Source organism: Tasmannia lanceolata, unplaced genomic scaffold (genome assembly GCF_043159265.1).
Source record: "Tasmannia lanceolata isolate RefF3 unplaced genomic scaffold, GAP_Taslan_0.1 ptg000006l, whole genome shotgun sequence".
Lineage (NCBI taxonomy): Eukaryota > Viridiplantae > Streptophyta > Magnoliopsida > Canellales > Winteraceae > Tasmannia > Tasmannia lanceolata.
The window spans coordinates 1,700,295-1,722,027 of record NW_027518683.1 but is presented as its reverse complement, the minus strand read 5'-3'; the positions used below and the strand labels follow the sequence as shown (position 1 = coordinate 1,722,027).

Below are 21,733 nucleotides of genomic sequence, written 5' to 3'. Positions count from 1 at the left end.
TGAAACAACCAGTTTACTCCAAAAGCTTAAGCTCTCATACCATGTTAACTTACCAACTTCTCCAAAAGCTTAAGCTGTTGGAGAAAGGCGTTATTTATCTTTTATACTTTAACACTCCCCCGCACGTGTGGCCCACTTGGCAAACACATGGCACATGTGATCCCACTTTGGGCCGACCATTGCATGTGGAATTTTGCTATCCGGGAGGTTTGAGTTGAGGTTTGAACTCAGGACCTTTGCTCTGATACCATGTGAAACAACCAGTTTACTCCAAAAGCTTAAGCTTTAAGCTTAAGCTCTGATACCATGTTAACTTACCAACTTCTCCAAAAGCTTAAGCTGTTGGAGAAAGGCGTTATTTATCTTTTATACTTTAACACTCCCCCGCACGTGTGACCCACTTGGCAAACACATGGCACATGTGATCCCACTTTGGGCCGACCATTGCATGTGGAATTTTGCTATCCGGGAGGTTTGAACTCAGGACCTTTGCTTTAATACCATGTGAAATGACCAGTAACTCCAAAAGCTTAAGCTGTTGGAGAAAGGCGTTCTTAATCTTTTATACTTCAACGGGTGTTCTAATTTCTATGAATTCTACCCTAGAAAAATATTATATCTAAGATGGGACCAATTAGATGATCTATCTCTGATGACTATCAATACCATTATTGGGAAATGTGAGATTAGGGGTGTAAACGAGCCGAGCCGAGCTTGGCCAGGCTCGGCTCGGGCTCGAACCAAGCTCGAGCTAGGCTTGGCTCGGTCAGGCTCGGCCAGGCCCTCGAGCCTTACCGAGCTCGGGATATATTAAGGCAATGATATATTCACACCCCCCATCTTCCCTGGACAGCCCTATTTAGTGTAATTCGACTACTCTTTTTACACCAAGGGGGGTGGTCCAAGTAACATATGGGGTTCCAAAAAAAAATGACATATTTTGCCTCCCCCTTTCACTCCCTGGACAACCCTTTTAGTGTATATATTAATATATAGTATATATTTAAATATGTTAAATCCTTAATGAGCCTTAACGAGCCGAGCCTGGCCTAGCTCGGGCTCGGCTCATTAAGCTTAATGAGCCTGGCCAGCCGGCTCGGCTCGGCTCGTTAAGGATTCGAGCCGAGCTTTTACCAAGCCGAGCTCGAGCGAGCTTCCGAGCCCGAGCCAAAATTGACACCCTTATGTGAGATCCAAAGTTGGGCCCATAGAGTGCTTTTGCTTGCGTCAAAAAAGGTGAGATAGATCATACTCTTGGGCAATGTGAGTGTCGAAACAATCTCTGCTTGGACGCCATGCATGTGGGCCATATTACAATTTAGTCCGGTGAACATATACAGTGTGTGCAGGCAGAGGCCGTCCCCGTATTGTCCCCTTCCTATAGTGTTCTCAAATCATTTTTCTTTATTTCATTAAATATCGATGAAAATTTTTGTCAAATAAATGGTGGATTACTCAAAACTTATAATATATAGTTGCATATTTTATAACAACTAAGTATTCTCCATGTCTCAAACTTTTCTAATTGGTTTCATATAGATTATGAATGCTTAATATTCTATAACAGTAGGTGTGCTTTGCATGAAAAAACCACCAATAGAGTAATGAATGTATATGGTATGATACAGCACCAAAGATAAACCAATCTAACATTTTGGCATGGATAACCTTTTATAAAAGGTTATGTCTTCATCCATTTAATATTACAGAGTGAGCTCAAATCTAATTAGAAAGGAATGCAGGTAATTATTGAATTAATCGTGTTAAAAGATAAATTGAGATATTGGAAGAAACTAATGGAAATCTTTCTTCTATGCCAACTATGGGGAGCGACATCCAGTTTGAAAAGTACGAATGAAATGAAGAAAAGGAAGAATAGAAAAGAGGAATGAAAAAGAGAGAAGGAAGAAAAAAAAAGTAGAAGACCGGGGGGGGGGGGGTTTGTTTTGTTAAGTGAGAACAACAGTTTGAAAGGGTACTAGAATTTAAGTATAGTTTGAAAATGGCACTGGTTCTTAAATATTAAGAATACCCTCTTGCCTTTTAATGACTGAGAAAGAGTTGGTAATTATCATTTGAAACGTTAACTACTAGTTAACTGTTTGATCTTTTCTGTTTATGATGAGTATATGTTTAAAAGGCCTATTTGCACTAGAATACGCTACACCAACTAAAACATTCTAGTTAAAGACCTTAAATTAGCAACCGAGGATTTCCTCCTATTTTTTTTGGTGTAGAGAACGAGAAAAGTAAAAAAAATTCCCCAAAATCCCATTTGATTACCCCTGCTGCAAAGTAAATTTCCCGATTTTATACTTGAATAATGATATGGCAACCGAGTTGGGGACTGAGAGTGGAAGCGAATAAATAGGCTCTTTGGTGCAAACACTTGATCCTATCGGAAAGACATGCGCATGAGAGAAGAAGAAGAAAGATTATGAGGCTAAGATGAGAGGTGGGTGTAGACTGTGGGAGGAAAGATTAAGGAACTTTCTATTTTAGGTGGGAGAAGGGAGGGACCCATTTAGGTTGCACTAGTTTACGTTTATTTTATTTATTTATTTATGAGTTTTAAAATTATTTAAAAAAAAAATAAAAATTCCACATGCACATTCATTATATAAAGAAATAAGGGATAAATTATCTGCTGGATTTTACCATCACTAATCTTATTGCAAATAGCTTGGGGAATTATAGGTGTGTTTGGAAAAGATTCTCATTCTCGCCTAAATAATCGGGCAGAATTTGTAGAAACGACTCATAGTGGCTCCGCAGAATCGTGCTTTTCAGATCAGATATACCGAACGATTCTTAGCGCTTTTTATTCCCCCTCTCCTAAAAAAGTGGCGCAATGAATTTTTTAAATGGTTGCCAAACACACCCTATGCCTATGACACTAACATAAACTCATTTTTCGATTGAGCCAGCCTAGCTAAGGATTCTAAAGGAGTGATGTGGCCAATTGTGTATTCCTTATATAAGTAAGAAATAATAATTTTTCTCCTTTTCAAGGGGAAAAAAGAATTTTGCATTATATCTCTCTTGTATTACTAGTGGGACCATCTGTGCGATGCACGAGTTTAAACAAAAAAGTGTAATATCAAAAAGTTGGATTAACGGAAAAAATGAAAGATAGAAGATAAAAGAACATAAAATCACTAATAAGAAAGTAAAAGAAAGAGATTTACGAGGAAGAAATGATGAAAAGAGAAGATAAAGTAGAAAATGTGTTTAAAAAAGTGGTAATTCTCTTGGTAGATCCATATGTAATAATGTTGAAAGAAATAAAACATTGTAATCTTGAAATTGAAAAAAGCAAGCTCCATCAGTTGTTTCCCTTTCCGTTTCAACTACCCACCTTAACAATAGAAAATCAAAGCGAGGAAAGGTAAATAGGAATAATATGAATCATTTTACTTAACAATGAGAAGAACCCTAAACTACTACTAATGAGAAAACAACAAAGAGAAAACTCACACTAAAGGAATCTTGCTTTCACAAATTTCCATTTGTATTCATGTAGCTTAAAAAGCCCAGTAGCAATCAAAAGGTATAATTATACCGTCACTAATATCCATTTTCCAAAAAATTCAAGCATTTGAAAGGAACCAAAAAAAATACATGGATTCCGATTGAACTACCAATTTCAACAATAAAAATTTCGGAAAGAGATGAAAGCAATAGGGCGTATTAGCTAATGCAGGGGGAGATGAAATCAACTATGAAATCATTAAGAAATCAGATGTGTTAAGATAAATAGGTCAAGATAGTATGGCCCGCTCCATAGGATGATCCAAACCGTCCATTAGATGGGCCACAGCCTAAATAGGTTGTGTCCCAAAAAATATTTCCATAGGTTGATCCTACCCATCTATAGAGTGTTATGATCAACCCTCTAACATTCAGATCAGAGGGTTAGGATCAACCTATGGTAATGATTTTTGGGGTATGACCTATTTAGCCTGTGGCCCATCTAATGGATGGTTTGGATCATCCTATAGTGTGGGCCATACCGTACTTTTAATAAAGTGAGGAGTGCCTTCATCAAAATACAGTAGTGCTGATGACATTTCCCTAAAATTATCCTACACAGATGATTTGTGATGGACGGTTAGGATGATTTTTATAGAATTCATCCTATAAAAATGATTTTTGGAGCAAAACCTATTTATGTTGTAGCATGTCAAATGGACGGTTTGGATCATCCGATGATGTGGGCGGTACCATACTTTCTGAAAAATACTTGTCTATGCAGTCTGGCACCATATAAAAACTCATATAGCATATTAATCCAGCGCCATGTCTTGGGCTAAAGTAAATCTAGTAAAATGTCTTGGACTAATTTAGAACTTCTATGGACTATATTCACTACTGTTAAGATTTTCATCAGAAATCCTCAAACAGAAGGCGTGCTCTTAGGCATGTTTGTTTTTGACTTCGAGAACATAGTCAAATTTACCTCTAAGCAGTCTTTGGGTGCACAATCGGTTTCCAAAATTTAAAACAGACAGAGCCTTACTAGTTTAGGGTAAGGTTACTAGGGTAAAATGAACAATTGTCTATTACCAGATCATAATCTTGGGCATGAAATTCAATGATAAACCATCATTTTAGATGTACGGTGGGCTTACAATAGGCCAGGATGATAGATATAGCAAAAAAGAGAGCTGCTGGGAAAGGATGCCATCAGGGAGATCAAAAAATAAAAGATTTTCTTTAACGCATTTTCTCCACATGATCCGTCTGTGCGAATATCACATGACTTTTCCCCATGTACAAACGCAGGTGCGGAGAGAGGAATTTACACTTGGGGCGGCGGGACTAATTTACACTTGCTAAGCATTAGTCATTGGGGAGGCCATGCCCACTAAACTAGCCAGTCATGCATGTACAGCCATGCGCATAAAAGGGATTTTGCATGTCATTGGTGGGGGGACATGATCCCCCTCATGCTATAAGTGCCTCCGCCTCTGTACAAGGACCAGCACAAGTCAGTAGGCATGGCAGGCTCACCTCTCCACCTTGGATAATCAGTAGAGAACCTCAATCAAAAGTAATCGGATAGGAAAATAAGAAAAAGATAGAAGATAAAGAGGAGGAGGAAACAAAAGAATCCTGGTATATATATATGCCGGAATCTAGACATATATCTCAAATTGCCTCACAATCAACCATGACAAAAACTTCCAATTATGCTTTCAATTCAGATAGGTGCGGTATCTTGGACGGCTAGTAAGGAAGAGAAGGGGGATGGATAGTGGGATATGAAAAAGGGGAACAAATTTTTGGTGCACCGGTTGATGTAAAATATGATAAATAGATCTATATAAATATGTAGTATTGAATAGAAAGGAAAAACCAAAGATGCAATAAATCAGCAATAAACTATGGTAGTATTGAATAGAAAAGGAAAAACAAACGAATCTTTTGAGAGTTGCGATTGGAGAAAAGGTTGGAGATTTGAAAAGGAATACAAATTAAATTTATGGGCATTTTTAGTAAGTATCTAATTAAAAGGAAATTGTGCCACATTTATATGTGCGTTTTCAATTCTGAATTCGAAATGAAAGTCCAAAAGTCTTCCTGTGGATTTTGGAAATATAAAATTGTATCACATTCCACCTATGAAATTTTGAAGCCACATAGATTTGAGGGAGGAAGGGGAGGGCGGCCACACTAGGGTGAACAGTGAAACAACCCTTCCTTCTATGTCGTCCTCTTGTATCTTTTATTTCTTATTAATAAAATTTAAGTTGCCATCTTGGGTTCCTAGATGAATTTTGGGTTAAAATAATTATTTAAAAATACTTATAGTTAGATAACTTGGAGAAGTGGATGACATAGAACCTTGCCATGGGTTAGGTCGGGTCCCTTGCTTCCCTCCAAGGCTCTGCTTGTTTGGGGGTTCTGGGATTCTGCAGTTTGGGGGGCCAATTCTAAGTCCTGATGGTATGTTCTTGCTGGTTTTGTTTGTCTTTTCTTTCGCAGGCTTTTAGTGTTTTTGTTGCTAGGTCTTGTTCGTCTTGAGCCTTGTAGCTTTTGCTTGTTTTCCCCTTGCTTATGTGGCAGGGGTTGCTTTTCTAAGCTTCTTGTCTTTCTCTTTCTTCTAATATATCTGGTGGGAGTCTGCCTAAGCCTAACCCCAGCTTACCAATCAAAAAAGAAAAAAAACTTGGAGAAGTGCGGATTGTTGGTCTTACTAATTGGCCATAATTTCGGTTTACATAATAGGCCTTAAAACCAAGATATGGGAGAAGTATCTAACTATGCTCTTATTCTCCTAATGCAATTTTAATTGTATTCCTAAAATACAATTTCATGCTTAGCTCTTGATTAGGGTTAACTACTGATTTGTATTAAAGGATTACCATTTTAGCTACAGGGAGGCTAACCCTTTGTTCGGCAACCACTCCTAAAACAGCTTTCTCAGTTTTTTATAGGTGCTTGAGTGAGAAAGGCTAGAAAAGCTAAAGGATGTTGTTCCACAATCTCGAACCACACGGTCCGTTACATGATATTTTTTACCTTTTTTTATGTCCGGAAAATTATATTTTTTTGGAATGACGTGGAGTCGCTTGTGAAGATTCTCATGATCCCCACTTCTACCCGTTTAGTCGGGAGGGAATGATAAGGCTTGCCAAACACGCCCTAAGTGAATGAAGTAGAAACCACCACTAAAAAGGAACTGAGAAAGAATTTAATAATACAACTATTTTATTGTAAATTCCTAGTTTTGATCAAAGTGGAGAAATGCTGTTGGCAAACTCAGATTAAAACTGTTGATTTGATTGGAGACACTCAAGGAGCCAGGATGAGAGTCATTACAACGATGGACCCAAGTTAGTCCCATTATTAAAACATGAATGTGCGTATATCAATCTCATTATAATTAAATAAAGTTTCCATTTTTTTTTAATTTTTTATTTTTGAGTTGATGTGGCATCTTCATGTTGGGCATTTAATCATGTCGGGGTCATGTAGGCGAGTCACACACACAAGTACACAACACAAGGGATGGCCTCTAGCAAATCCTGTCACACAAACTATCATGTAATGAGTCCCACTTTTGGTTAATCCGGACCGTCCACTTAATGAGATTGTGACAATGGTTGCTAGGCTATTTTTATTTATTTACAGAGTTCCCAGTAAGGTAATTGCGAAACAATTAAAACCTGTTTTACCTCTCTTGGAGTTTTGGGCTGTATTTTGATGGCTGCTGTTACGGTTCTAAGTGGGGGCCCGCCTAGGTACGGGACTAGGTGGGACCCACTTCATAGGATGACCCAAACCGTTCATTTATGGGGCCATAATGTAAATAGGTTCTACCCCGTGATCCTAAGCCTCTGATCTGTAGAAGGACTGTACGTTATTGCAACTTCTACAGATTTGGGGGGATTTGAATCATAGGTCATCGACAGGGCACAACCTATTTACCTTATAAAGTGGGACCTAAAGTACCAATTGATAAATACCGGACTTCACGCGCACACGTCCTACAAAAAACTCGCCGAATATTCAAATGCGAGGGGAGGCACTTTAACCGGCATTACCCGGTGAACTTATCGTACGAAACAGCGCCGGCATGAAATTGATAGCCCCAATCCCCATAGAGCTGGTAAACCCTGGAACATGAGCAACTATATAATGCTCTGCCTTCTGGCGGAATGATTTATGGTTTTGAGGAGCCGATACTCGCTTCTGCCCCATTCTCGTTAGTTTCTTTCCATTTTCTAAACAAAGCTTTTTAGACACTGAAGAGGCTCTTTATCGATTTAGAAACGGGATTTTTGCTCAATTGGGATTTGGAATGGATCGATTTGCCCTAATAATCCATTTATACGTAGAGTTCAGTATCTGTAGGTATTTTGTTCCGTAAATGGAGTCGGTTAGGGTTTGTGGAGTCTGTAAACGATCTAAAACTGGAATTCTCTATAAAAAGAGATAGAATTCGTTAGATTTCTCATCCAGATTGTATTTCTTCAGGTTTCACTCTTAACATCACGATCTACGGTAACTTTCTTTGTAGATGAAGTTGATTAACTCGTATTTAGGTTTCAGATCGGTTGTACTCTGGAGTTTTTGTATCTGAATCTTGTTCTTTCTATTCGTCTTTGATTGCCAGGATTTAAGATAGAGATTCTCGTGAAATTGAGCTTGTTACAGTTTTTCTAAGGCTCTTGTTTGATCTTGGATTGCTGATACTTCTTCAGATAAGCTTCGATTTCCTTCAAGTGTCTCAATTTTTAGGTTAAAGTTTTGGATCTTCGACACGGTGTACCATTGACGTGGTTATTTACGACTGAGAATGCGAGATTTTCCTTAATCTTTCATTAAGGTTATTTTTTGAGCTTATTGAAAACTACTGGTGTTCTCAGACAGATTTGTATTGGGACTAGAAATTCGATCAGACAATGTCTGGCTTCAGATCAAAATGTAGAGTAGTGTCTCTTGTTATTTTTTCGCTATGGCTTGGCTTTTCTGCTCTATATGGTTTGTTAAAACCAGTTCAGAGCGGCTGTACCATGACATACATGTATCCAACGTATATTCCAATCTCTACACCAGCAAATGTTTCCTCCGAGAAGTATGGATTGTTCTTGTACCATGAAGGATGGAAAAAGATTGATTTCAAGGAGCATCTTAAGAAGCTCAGTGGTGTTCCTGTTCTTTTTATCCCAGGCAATGGTGGTAGCTACAAACAGGTAAGGTTCTTTTGATGTGTTTCTGTATCAGTATCATAATAGGTGAGCACCTAGGGAACAATCCTAGAAAAAAATTCCTTAATTGGCATCATGTGACGACAGGAATACTTATGTTTGTGTGTTCATCATCCTTAGAAGCATCCAAATGAATATAATCTGTAGTTAGTGCCACATGAACGTCTGTGTTTGTTCAACATCTTTAATTCATATCACTGACTTTGTTCATGGTTGAGTGAATATAGAGAATGGAATATCTGCATCGTTATTAACTTGGGTAATGCAAAATAATAGAACTTAAAACAAAGCTTGCAGACTGTGATATAATATATAACTAAAAATATCAAATCAACATCCACCCCACGTTTCACCAACAATTGTAAAAGTCTTTAGCACCTCTAGTTTTTGGCAGGAGCCTGGCTGGCCTTGAGGCTAGGTTGCATCTTGGGTCAATGCACAGAAGCCAAGGTCACCTAGGTTAAGGACACCTGGGCTGGTCTTGAATTCTTGAGCACCAAGGCTACTTCAGCCCTGCTTGTTTTGGATTTTGAGAATTGGTTTTGAGCCCAAAACTGATTATTGGACTCAAAATTGAACACAATTTTTGAGCCCAATAATCAGTTTTGGACTCAAAATCAATTGTAAAAATCTAAAATGAACAGGGCCTTCGTGGGTGTCTCTTTGACCGCTTTTGATAGATTTGTTGAGTATTTGTTCAGTATTGTCAATAAATTGCTTGTTCTAGTGTCCATGCCTGATATTTATTGGAAAAATATGAATGGGGCAAAAGTACAGTTATGAATAGGGAAAAATTGCAGGTGTGAATCACCTGTTGGTTATCCAAATTATTCATCTGCTTGGCCTCATATACTTTTGCGGTTTTGCCTGCTTGTTTTTTCAAAGGATAAATATCTCACTGACTTCATATGACAACTCTTCTTTTACTATTTTTTGGAATGGTGCTACTCTTCTTTTACTCATGATACATGTAAAGCCCGCATCTCCTTATAGAGCTTGCAGATAAAGAGAAATGATGTTCCATTAATTGCAGTTTTTTTCTTTTAGATACAATTTATAATTTATGCTAGCGTATGAGTCTGCTACGATTTTGTTCTTGTTGTACTTATATTTTCTATGCTGAATATTTGACTCCACAATGCAAAGAAAGTTTTTGACAGTAACTAGAGTGAAATCACCCTGCATTACTCCTTTCTGATATTTTCTAATTGAAGGGCCATTGCATCATCCTTCCTTTTCCTATAATTTATTTAGATGGAGTTCATGTACTTTGTTTTTTGTGTTAATGTCCTTTGGTTTACGTTAAGAAGCACAACCATGACTTGATTCTAGTGATAATACAGGGAATATGTTTATCTTACTTTTGTTAGAAGAAATTGGTGGGTAATGACTTTGCCATAAAAGGGCTCGGGCTGGATAGTTTTGGATCAATTGAAACTCTTTATATTTCCAGAATCATGTAGATAATGCACTGTTCAACCTGTCAGATTGACAAAAATCATCCTACATGTCTTTCCATACAATTTTCAGCTTATGTGAGCCTCTAAAATGAGCTCCACACTGGTGTATTTGGGGGTAGCCAGTTGCATGTGGTTCCTGTAAACTGGTCCGTCGACCCAAGTTCAAAACACGACATGCTATGGTTGGATATGACATTTGCAATTCCATATCTCATAATTGCATCAATTATCTTATTGTATCTTAGCTCTTAGAATCTGCAGCTCCATAAGCTTAAAATGGCAATTGAGTTCATGGAATGTTGTCATTGTTGTATTATAATGTTATGTGATGGTGAAAATATTCCATTGATGGAATACGTTCCACATTTTAAATTTTGACTAGTTGGCTTGAGAAGTCCTTCTGTATTGCATTGCTTTTTATCTGGGCTGTGATTTGTGTACTTTTTTATTCTTGAATTCGGTTAAGAAAAATAACCTGCGAACATATGTCGGCATCTTCATATTTTGGTTATCCCTTCTTTCACCTTGATAATTTCATGATTTTTCTTCTGAATTATCATTTGTTATTTCATGTTATTAGACATTATGCCTTAGTTTCAGATTTTTTGGGTGTGGAAGCCTTTGTTTTCCAATTTCCAATTTTGTCTATTTTATAGCTGATAATGGAGGTCCTATTTTCTTGTCTTTTTATTGTTACCTTTCTACTACTAGGTGCGTTCCTTGGCAGCAGAATCTGATAGGGCTTATCAAGGTGGTCCTCTTGAGGTTACATTTTATCAAGAAGCTTCATTGACACCTGAGGGAGGGGGCAATATAGTGTTGGAGGACATAGAGGGTTTCATACCACCCAATCACTATACTTGCATGCTGGACTGGTTTGCCGTGGACCTTGAAGGGGAACACTCTGCAATGGATGGCAGGATACTTGAAGAACATACTGAATATGTTGTATTTGCTATTCACAGGGTATTTGCTTTCATTTACCTTTTTTGTATAGATTGCATTACCTCCAGGTGCATCAAGTGACACATGTTTTTACTAAATAGCAAGAAGCTTTATTTCAAGTGGCACATGCAACCAAAGCTATTGGTTCATGGTTTATAGTTATTTCTTATGCTTTACCAAAAGTAAGAAACCTTCATGGTACCATGACTCTTTCACTGAGTTGCTGCATTTATTATCTTCAGTAATTTCATTCAATGATTTTTTTCTGTATTTTACATGACTTATCTTTGAGTAAGTTTGGAAATTTTCACGGGTTCTATGGAAGGAATTTATGAGATTTGTTAGGAGAAGGCATTGTGCGCAATATTTCAGTATGTGTGGAGCACATTTTAGTTTATAAAACTCCAAGATGTAGTAGTAAAATAACCTTTATTTCAAAATATAGTTGTAAAATAACATTAAAAAGTCCAAAAATAAGCTTTATTAATGTAGCACCTTAATTTCAGAATATAGTAGTAGAAGAACCTTAAAAAATGTCTAAAAAATGTAGCACCTTGATTTTCCTCCTATAAGAAATTATTAGCTTAAATAAGCATCAGAGACGCTATCTGACTAGGTCTATTCATTGAGGTTTTCCTATAAGAAACACCATAAGTTTTATTTTTATTCTTTTGGTAGTAGGTCTCAGTAAGTATTCAACTATGGATCATCTGCATTATAGAGGCATGATGTCGGTCTATAATGCATTGGAGATTTGCCGGAGCTTATTATCATCGTTGTTTCGTTATCTTTTGGATTTTACGCTATGATATGTTGGTCGACGGAGATCCGCTATGGATTTTGCTGGAGATACCTCGTTCGTTGGCGAGATCATTATCTGCTCAAGTGCTCGTGGTTAGATGCGGTGCAGTTGCGGCGACTTTGTGAGGATGTGGTACAATATGTTCCAAACTTCTGCTGATGTAGTTGAGTTCTTCCCACATGGGGGGAACTGATGTGATCTAGTCATTTTGGCCATTAGATTTAGACAATTTTTTTCTTTGATTTAGAGATTACCTCTTTAACCTAGATGTGGAGGATGTCCACATCACATATCTTTTCTCATCGCTCAATTTACCACCTTTTATAACTTAGCTCTCGCCCACCATTTCCTTTATTTCCTATTGGTTTAAACATCAATTCATTTAGTGAAGCTAAGCTTTAATCTTATTGGCCAGTTATAGGACCCACCACTTTAATTAACTACCCCCTTCTCTCAAATGTGTGACTTCTCCCCCATCAACTTCCCCTCTCTACCCTCCTCTTTTCCCCTTAAGATAAAGGTAAGTCGTCTCCCCTTCTCCCCTCCTCTTCCTCCTGTCTCTCGACTTTCCTTCCTTGGTTCCCCTCTTCTCCTTGTCGGCTTCCACCACCTCTCTCTCTATCCTTCTCCCTTCTGACATCCTTTTCATCTCTTTTCTCTCCTCTCTTACCTCCATAGTTGGGTTCATAAGCCATCTCTTTCTACTCTTCTCTTTCACCTCCCACAGTTTGGTTCCTCTATCTTGGCTATGAACAACCCTCTCTCTCTCTCTCTTCCTCCTCTCGAACATGAATTACAACGGATGATCAATGCACGAAGCCCGACACACCCTCCTATGTACTGATTCCATTTCCCTTTACTTACTATAACATATTTTCCCTCAACCTCACCATTTGAACCTTCTTCTTTTTTTACAGAGCCAACCTTTTTTTCTTCCATCAGTTTTTATGCCTTGACTTTGCCTGATTAGCGATACCTTTGTCACATGTACTCCCTATCATGATCCTTTCATCATCTCCTTATTTCCTTAGTCCGTTAGCATTGTTTGGGCATTAGTTAGGTATTTTCTTTACAGATCTGATTTTCTAGGACATCTATGTTTGAGATCTGATTTTTATTCACTAGAGAGGTGTTTTCTCTTTTGTGAATTGTGGAATATGATTTGAATGAATTTAGTTCCTTTGATGCTTGAACTCTTGATATTAGCATTTATTTGAAATTCCTTCATGTATTTGATTGTTTTGTGATTTGTTTATGCTGATTTGGGAATGCATGTTGCTGTCTTGTTGAATTATAACCCATATATTGCTCCTAAATTTCTAGGAAGTCATTTGCGGACCTATATTTTTACATTACGTTTCCATGTAGTTGGTAGACACAATTTAGGAGTTCATCAATATTTTTTTATGATCTTCATGTGTAGTTTCGTGATATATATTGTGAGGCTACTGAGGTTGTAAACACAGTATCCATAGGAGTGTTGAGGTCCAAGATTCTCATGGGCATGGTTTTGCTACATTTTTTTATATGTATTTTCATCCTTGATGAATATACTTTTGTGTATGTGGACCATATAGACCGTGATTGTAGGTATCTCACGCGGTATATTTCTCAATCTTACAGAGCTTATTATTGATTAGACAAAAAGTTAGGGAGATGCTATTTGGGCAAGATTCCTACTTAGCTGTTGGTTATAGAATTTATGTTGTTCAGATGTTTACACGCCATGCTGAAATTTGCTCGTGCTGTTGGTTATAGAATTTATGTTGTTCAGATGTTTACACGCCATGCTGAAATTTGCTCGTGAATTCTAAAGATTTTTTCTGTTCACTAGTCTATTTGTCTATGTTCTTTTTTCTTTTTCTTTTTGTGATTGGCTTTTTTATTTGTCTGTATTCTTTTGCTAGTTCTATGCTTACGCATACAGTTAGTATACAGTCTGATTCTGCTTTCATTTTCTCAGATTTTGGATCAATATCAAGAGTCCCGTGATGCTCGATCTAAGGAAGGGGGTGAAACTTCGGGAAGCTTTCCAAGAAGCATTATATTGGTCGGCCATTCTATGGGTGGTTTTGTTGCCAGAGCTGCAGTCGTCCATCCGCATTTAAGGAAGTCAGCAGTTGAAACTATTCTCACACTTTCAAGCCCACACCAGTAAGCTTCCTTGCTTGTTTCCTCTTCAACTTCTTAATTATTGTTTCACATCTTGATCATCCTGATTGAGTCCCTTAGTTCTTGACCAAATCAAACTACGTTTACAGGTTGCCTCCTGTGGCACTGCAACCATCTTTGGGTCTTTTATATTCACAAGTAAATAGAGAATGGAGAAATGGATATGAGATACAGACAACCCGCACAGGCCCTTGGGTGTCTGATCCTCCATTGTCTCATGTTGTTGTTGTCTCTGTTTCTGGCGGTATACATGATTACCAGGTTTGATCCTTGGATCCCATGGTCTGATAAATTGTATTGGAGTATGTACAGGAAGAGGATTATCCTATCAGTTATATATGTTATACTATAAATAGTGGGAATACAATTTTACCATTAGAACCTGCCTGTGTCAGCATGATACACATGATACTGTTTACTATTTGTGAAGTTTGGTGGTGCAAATATGCTTGCATCTGATCTTCCTCCGCTCGCCATGGCTGGTATCGTCTCTTCTCGATTCCAAGTTTTCAACAAAGGCGAGATCGTTGAAATGTAGAGAAAAGAAAATAGTGGAGGATAGTTGTGCCTGAGGGATCATGATTTTGTCACAGTACATCATCTCTGCCTTTGCAAATGTGTCCCTATGCGAAATGCTTGATCAAGTTGCAGTCCTTCAGAAATCATTTGTTTCACTTTATACAGAGCTATTGACTGTTTTCAGTTTGAGGAGTAAAACCTATTGAATTCATCACTCTTTTCTCTCTCCTCCACCACCCCCGACAGCAGAACAATAACCTGGTTGCGGTGGAATTAAAAGATAAAATATGGGATGTTGTAAGACCTCTTATGGGATGGAAGGTTCTATGACCTACACTTGGCTGCATATATGTCCATAATAGAATAAAAGGCAAATCCCTGTAGAAGAGTACTGAATGAAAATTTCTCTTTTAGATATGTGAGATCAGGAAAACTAGTCACTGTTGCTACTGATCCTCGACTGGGCCTCACCGTTTCCCATTCTCCAAGAAATTGCTCACCGTAAGTGCCAGGTCATACTCACTCTTGTGGCTGAACTACTAATGTGCCCACCGCCACCTGTCAATCTCATCCCCAGTCCACAGATCCCTGCTGCAGCACAAGTTTAGCAAATTGCCTCAGGGATATTACGTATTTCCCCTTCAGCGGTGGGTGGGCCATTTCACTGCCTGCAACTGGTTGCATGTAAAAAAAAAATAAAATCAATGTGAATGGCAAAACATCAGCTGACATCTATAGTTTGACTTTGTGCAAAGAAGGCTCTAAGATCTTTATTTGAGTTCGTGAAGTCTTTCCTTAGTTTTATTTGAACAAAAATTGGCTAATAGTTTAGAGGTTCTTCCATGACTGTTTTCAAAACCCAACACTGCTAATTTCTGAGTGTTCCATCGGCATGACTTCTCTTATCATTGCTATGCTCACGACTTCACACTTAATATATGAAATAGTGGCATGATTAAAAGTCTTATAAGACTTGGTTAACACCTTTCACTCACTTGTTGAATTCTTATGCTTGCATTGGTAATAAATATGTTTCACCTATTCAGAATATATATATATATATATATATATATATATATATATATTGATAAATTAACACTAAGCAGGGGTAAGGCTGCGTACATCTAGCCCTCCTCAGACCCCGCAATGGCTGGAGCCTCGTGCACTGGGCCGCTTTTATATTGATAAATTAGGGATTTTCCACTAATCTTGAATGATTACAATAAATCCTAAAGTGTGCTTATATAGAGCACTCAAGGGATAGACAAAGAAAGAAAAAGATAACAATAAAAAGGGATCATCCTAATCTAATGCAGTTGTCTAATCTAATCCAACTTATCTAACCCAATCAAATCAAATCATAGAAGATTTGATCTTATTCTAACATGATCTGATTTTATTCTCTAATATGCCCCCTGAAACGTATATGGATTGGAAATCGATATACGTTTGATATTACAATAGAATTCCCCGATACAATAGAATTCCCCAAATTTCTACCAATTTGATGAATAGTGTCAAAAGTTGACGACGAAGATCCCTTGATGATGGTGACTGGTGATATAGAATGTGTCGCTTGGAAGATGTGCCGCGAAGAGCTTCAATGAAATGGATTGGACTCAAGCCTGAATGGCGAGTCATTTTTAGGTTGGTTTTGAATACCGAACCCTAGGGGTGCAAGTTTGGCCCTGTCAGCCCTGACCCGCACTGAGCCCGAACAGGGTCAGGGCTGGATTTTCTAACCCTGAGGGCGGGTCAGGGTTTATTTTTTTTAGACCCTGACTCAGGTCGGGCGGGTTTTGGGTTAATGCCTCGGGTACCTTGACCCGGCCCGACCCTGAGTTTTCTATTATAGAATTGAACCATCTGTGCATGTTTCTTTTGCTAATGTTTTCTATTATCTTGGATTGATGTGTCTTTAGATTATTATTATTAATTGTCTCTGTTGCCCGTCATGTTGTTGAATTCATATTGTCTTATTTTGTTCCCTTTCTCTGTTTATTGATCATTTTGTTCCATATGATAAGTGGTTGCTTTATTTTTGGCACTCTTAACAGGTATTTGCACTAGGGTCAATCAGGGCCGGCCCGGCCCGGCCCAATCAGGGCCAATCAGGGCGGGCCAGGGCCAGCACAATACCCTGTAGGGCGGGTAATGGGTTGAGGTTTTCCGGCCCTGACTCAGGGTCAGGTCGGGTTAGGGCCGAGATAATGGGATCCAGGGTTGGGCTAGGGTTTTGAAAAACCCGACCCAACCCGACCCTGTTGCAGCCCTACCGAACCCTTTAGAAATAGGTCACTGTGGACCAACGTCGGAATGGGCAAGAAATGAGTCACAACGGACCAATGTTGGAATGGGCAAGAAATGAGTGACAACGGACCAATGTTGGAATGGGCAAGAAATGGCCTCGATGGGCAAGACATCATGGGTCGTCATTGAGTACTAATCCTCATTTTACTCTCTCAGGCACGCACCTCAAGGAACGAGGCACCTCAACTGAGTAAATGAATTATTTCAGGTACGCCCCTTAAGAAAGGTACCTCTACTGAAATAAAACAAAGACAATTAGGTTTGAAAAGAAGAGAAAAAATTAAGAAGAAACGAAAACTAGAGAGAAGAGCGACAACGAACAACAGAGGATGACAACGACAATATCAGCAAGAACAACACAAATTTATGAATTTTAGTAGTTTATATATCAAATATGGGAGTCTTGCAAGAAATTGTGTGCATTAAAAATGCAAGGGGAAAATATGAAAAAGGAAATCAAAGGGGTGTCCATATCAATAACTAGGGGTGATATTTTGCTAAGGACAAAAGGCTTGTGGAGAAGAAAATGAGACATGGGCACTAGGGAGAAGTAAAATAGAGTGGTGTGTAGATGAAATTGGGGGCTGCCCATCTTATGGGAAAAGTGAGTATGAGCGGCCCCTCAGACAAGCTTATATGAGGTGACGGCTAGAAACACGGCGGGCCCACATTTTTGGGGTGATCCAAACCATTCATTTGATAGGCCCTGACATAGATAGGGTGTGCCCAAAAAAGCAGCTCCATAGGAGCATCCCAACTCTTCGAACTGGGGAGGTGAAAAATGAAATACACACACACAAGTAAAAAACCCCGTGCGATGCATGGGCCGACAAAGAACTGTACATACCACATCATAGGTTGATCGAAACCATCCATGTGATGGAACACACCATCAATAGGTTGTGCCCGTAAAATCATTTCCATAGGCTGATCCTAGCCCTCCAATCTATAGAGGTTTTCATAATATGTTGTTCCTCTTAAGGTGCCCGGAATTCGTAAATATTTTTCAAGGTGTCCTGAATTCGTAATATCCTCAAACAATTAATAAGGCAAAGTAGTTTTTTCGTAATTGTCATATTTGGATACCTCTTCTTTGTAGTTTTTTCCGTAATTGTCATATACAGGTACCCGTTTCAGTACTTTTTCCCGTAATTTTGCGACTTTGAAGCACTTTGTCCGTAATGTTTCTCAAAAACTTTAGTACCTAATGATTATTATTGCTAGCTTCTTTCGGTACTTGTTATTGCTAGCCACCTTTCAAGAAATAGCATTTCCGTGCAGTCACCACGTCTAATAAGACAAATCTCTGAACACATACAATTTTAAAGGATGGGTGAGACGTAGCCTTTGGAGAAGGTGGCTAGCAAATAATGATTTGCTTTTTCAAATAATTCCGAAAATGGGTAGGATTGAAATTATGTGGCTTTAATGGGTGCCTTTGTTAAAAAGCATAAAGGAGAGGTAGGATTGAAAATATGTGGGTTGAATGGGTGCCTTTGTTAAAAAAAGTCAAAAAAAGTGATGTGTAATTCTATTAGAATTTTGGGAGAAATTCAAATAATTCTCTCATTTTCTCTTCTGCTATATATATATATACACACACACACAGAGAGAGAGAGAGAGAGAGAGAGAGAGAGAGAGAGAGAGAGAAGAGTAGGTACTCCCTGGAGTAGATAAGTTATCTACTCCCTAGCTTACAATAACAGTTGGGGCCACATTGTTTGCGTGATCCAAAGCATTCATTTGATGGGCCCTCACATAGATAGGGTGTGCCCAAAAAATCAGCTCCATAGGATCATCCTAACCTTATGAACTGTGGGGGCGAAAATGGACGTGTATAGACCTGCACAAATCTGTCCATTTTTTGCCTCCACAGTTCATAGGGTTAGGATGATCTTATGGAGCTGATTTTTTGGGCACACCCTATCTATGTGAGTGCCCATCAAATGAATGCTTTGGATCACCCAAACAATGTGGCCCCAACTGTTATTTTAAGCTAGGGAGTAGATAAGTTATCTAGTCCTGGGAGTACCTACTCTTTTCTCATATGTATATGTATTTTGTAATTTTCAAAATTTTATATCTTTTATGTTACTCATAATCTGACTTGGTTAGTTAACAGTAATCCTTCACCTCAAGGCCTATAGGCTCCAAGACAGAAAAGGATACTGAAAACCCATTTCTTCACCTCTTCTTTTAATCGATCATATTATAACATGAAGAACAATAATGTTAGTTATTTTTTACCATTAAAAAAACAATAATGTTAGTTATTATAGTTTATTCTTTTGACAAGGCTATGTTTTATTTTATTAAGTTCGTTCATTTCCTGTTGATTTGCACATCCACGCAAATCAACTCTCTTTATGGTCATTGTGCTTTGGTGGCGGAATGTTTGTTGTTGGATGCCAGATTTGGAAAATGCATCGATGAAGGCACAAAACATTGCAACATAATTTCAAACGTTCCTATGCCATGATCCTTGACATTCATTATGACACTATTAGAACTTCTTATTTGTTTGTTGTTGGAGTGATTCTAGAGAAAATATCTTCCAAGATTGGAATATCTAAGTCTGGAGGGTTACATGCAAGACTAAAAAAGGGAGAGAGGTCGGAGTTGGTTTGCCGTCTTTTGCTACTATGTAGCCTTATACAGTCAGTCTAAGTTATGATCAACCAGTTCATTTTTCAGACTTGCATGTCCTGGGATGATTCATTTTCCATATGGGTTGGTCTTGGTTGTGCATGTTCTGACTGATGAATGAGGATGTGCCATGGTTTTTAGGCATCACGTTCCAATACATGTGAGCACAAGACAATTGGATTTCTTTGGCACCAGTGGTTTAGAGTAGGGTTGCAACTTGGGTCGGGTTTTACCCGGCCCGCATCAGCTCGACCTGAAAAAGGCATGGGTCGGGTTCAAAGTGGTCGGGGTAAAGAGCTGGGCTGGGTTTAAGTTTCCAAAACCTGAGTGAGTCGCGGGTCGGGCCGGTTTTAAAGGTGGAAAACCCGACCCGACTCGAAAACCCACATTCTTTCCGTGTTTTTATTATATAAAATTATAAGAATGAAAAGAATAAAGCGATGCTAGAATACGACCACCTAACGCAATTCCATTTAAATATAAGAGTTATATTATATTATATTCCGGCATGAAAGGTTGCGTGTCGAGTAAAGACTAAAAAGCTAAAATCCCTTATTATATTAGAATCTGGTATGTATGACATGTTGTCTGTGAAGTAAAAACCAAAAACCAAAAGCAAAACCCTTCTTCCCCAGGTAGAGAGAGAGAGAGAGAGAGAGAGAGAGAGAGAGAGAGAGGTAGGTGCTTTGACAGCTTTGTTTTTTTGTTCTCTACCGGTTGCTTTAAATGCTCAAAGCTTGGAAGGTAGAAGCAATGCATTCCTTGAAGCTTTCACAAAACCAAAATCCCCTTCGTTTGATTTTTTGATTCATGTTCATCTTTTACAAGAGCTACATAGTTTTGATGGGTAAATGGGGAGGGATGGTATTGTGAAAGGGTGGAAAGGGGTGTGAAAGGGGTTTGTGTATGCAAGGGAAGGGATGTATGATAGAAGCACATGGTATTGTTGGGCAGAGTGAGAAAATGAAATGGATTCTAGGTATTTTAAAATTGCGTGTGATATTTTCATATGTTGAATGGATTTCCTTTTCTGTTTATCGTCTACCAATATTTTTTTAACAAGATCAGATGGACTTTCAACTTCCTAGAAAAGCTAGTGAGGGTAAATGAATTTGTGGGACTGCATCAATTTTATCTGCTGCTTCAATTCTAATTTCAAGTTTTATTTGCAGCTTTGGATGCGAGAATGAGGAAAACCCGACCCGGCCCGACTCGGCCCGAGAAACTATCTTGGGTAGGGTCAGGTTTATGAATCCCGGGTTTTTCCAAAAGACACCTGGCCCAGCCCGAGATAGTTACTCGGGTAGGGTAGGGTTCCGGGAAACCCGACCCGCCCGACCCGAGTTGCAACCCTAGTTTAGAACAATGTTGCCAGCGCGAGAATCGAAAGTGGGAATCGAAGGCTCCCGGGATGGTCGGAAGCGGGAATCGTGAAGTCGCCGGAGAGTTACCGGTGAGTCGCTGGGGAGTCGTTGGGGAATCATCGGGGAATTGTCGGGGAATCGTTGGGGAGTTGGGCATCGCCAGGGAATCTCCGGGGAATCGCTGAGAAATCGCGTTTCACATAATATTAAACCGCGGTTCCCAAAAGTTGGAATCGGGTTTCCGAGGAATAATAAACCGCGATTCCTAAAAATGGGAATTGGGTTTCCGGCGAATCCGACCCGGGATTCCTAGTTTTTGGGTATTCGAGAAGATTCCCTTTTCGGATTCGAGAACCCGGGAATCGAGGTTCCCCACTCCCAGGGAAGAATCCTGCTTCCTTGGTTTAGAGGCATTCCTATCATGCCAGCTACATCATGTGTCGTTCACACCTGAAGGAAGGCATCCCTTCCGCCTGCTATTGCGATGGTACCATGTCATCGAGAGCTTGTGACACTGTTTATGAGCATGGTTCTAAATTTCAATTGAAACTGACACTAAACGACCAAAATGTTTCTCTTTCCATCCCCGCCGAAATACTTACCAAAACTTGTGACACTATGTGTTATGAGCAAGGTTTTAAATTTCGGTTTCGATACCGGTTTCGGACCCCACTAAAATCGAAATTTCGACCGAAATTTCGAAATTTCACTCGAACCTGACAACTAATAAAAAAGAACTTTTTAATGGTTATCCTTGAAATTTCGGGATAATTATAAAATAAATAAAAAATAAAAAAA

The 21,733-nt window shown here is 38.8% G+C and overlaps 1 protein-coding gene across 3 annotated transcripts in view; it reads left to right on the top strand.

Annotated features, from left to right (window-relative positions):
* The first annotated feature begins 7,655 nt into the window (after positions 1-7,655).
* The window catches only part of LOC143879209 (hydrolases, acting on ester bond), a 50,778-nt gene continuing 36,700 nt past the window's right edge, over positions 7,656-21,733 (top strand). For 2 of the 3 annotated variants that reach the window (XM_077381451.1, XM_077381448.1), the window contains exons 1-4: positions 7,656-8,702; positions 10,889-11,143; positions 13,888-14,078; positions 14,186-14,357. In XM_077381451.1, coding sequence (XP_077237566.1) covers positions 8,412-8,702; positions 10,889-11,143; positions 13,888-14,078; positions 14,186-14,357 — 909 coding nt within the window. In that variant the 5' untranslated portion in view covers positions 7,656-8,411. The remainder of the gene's footprint in view (positions 8,703-10,888; positions 11,144-13,887; positions 14,079-14,185; positions 14,358-21,733) is intronic. The other variant, XM_077381449.1, reaches the window with a different exon arrangement.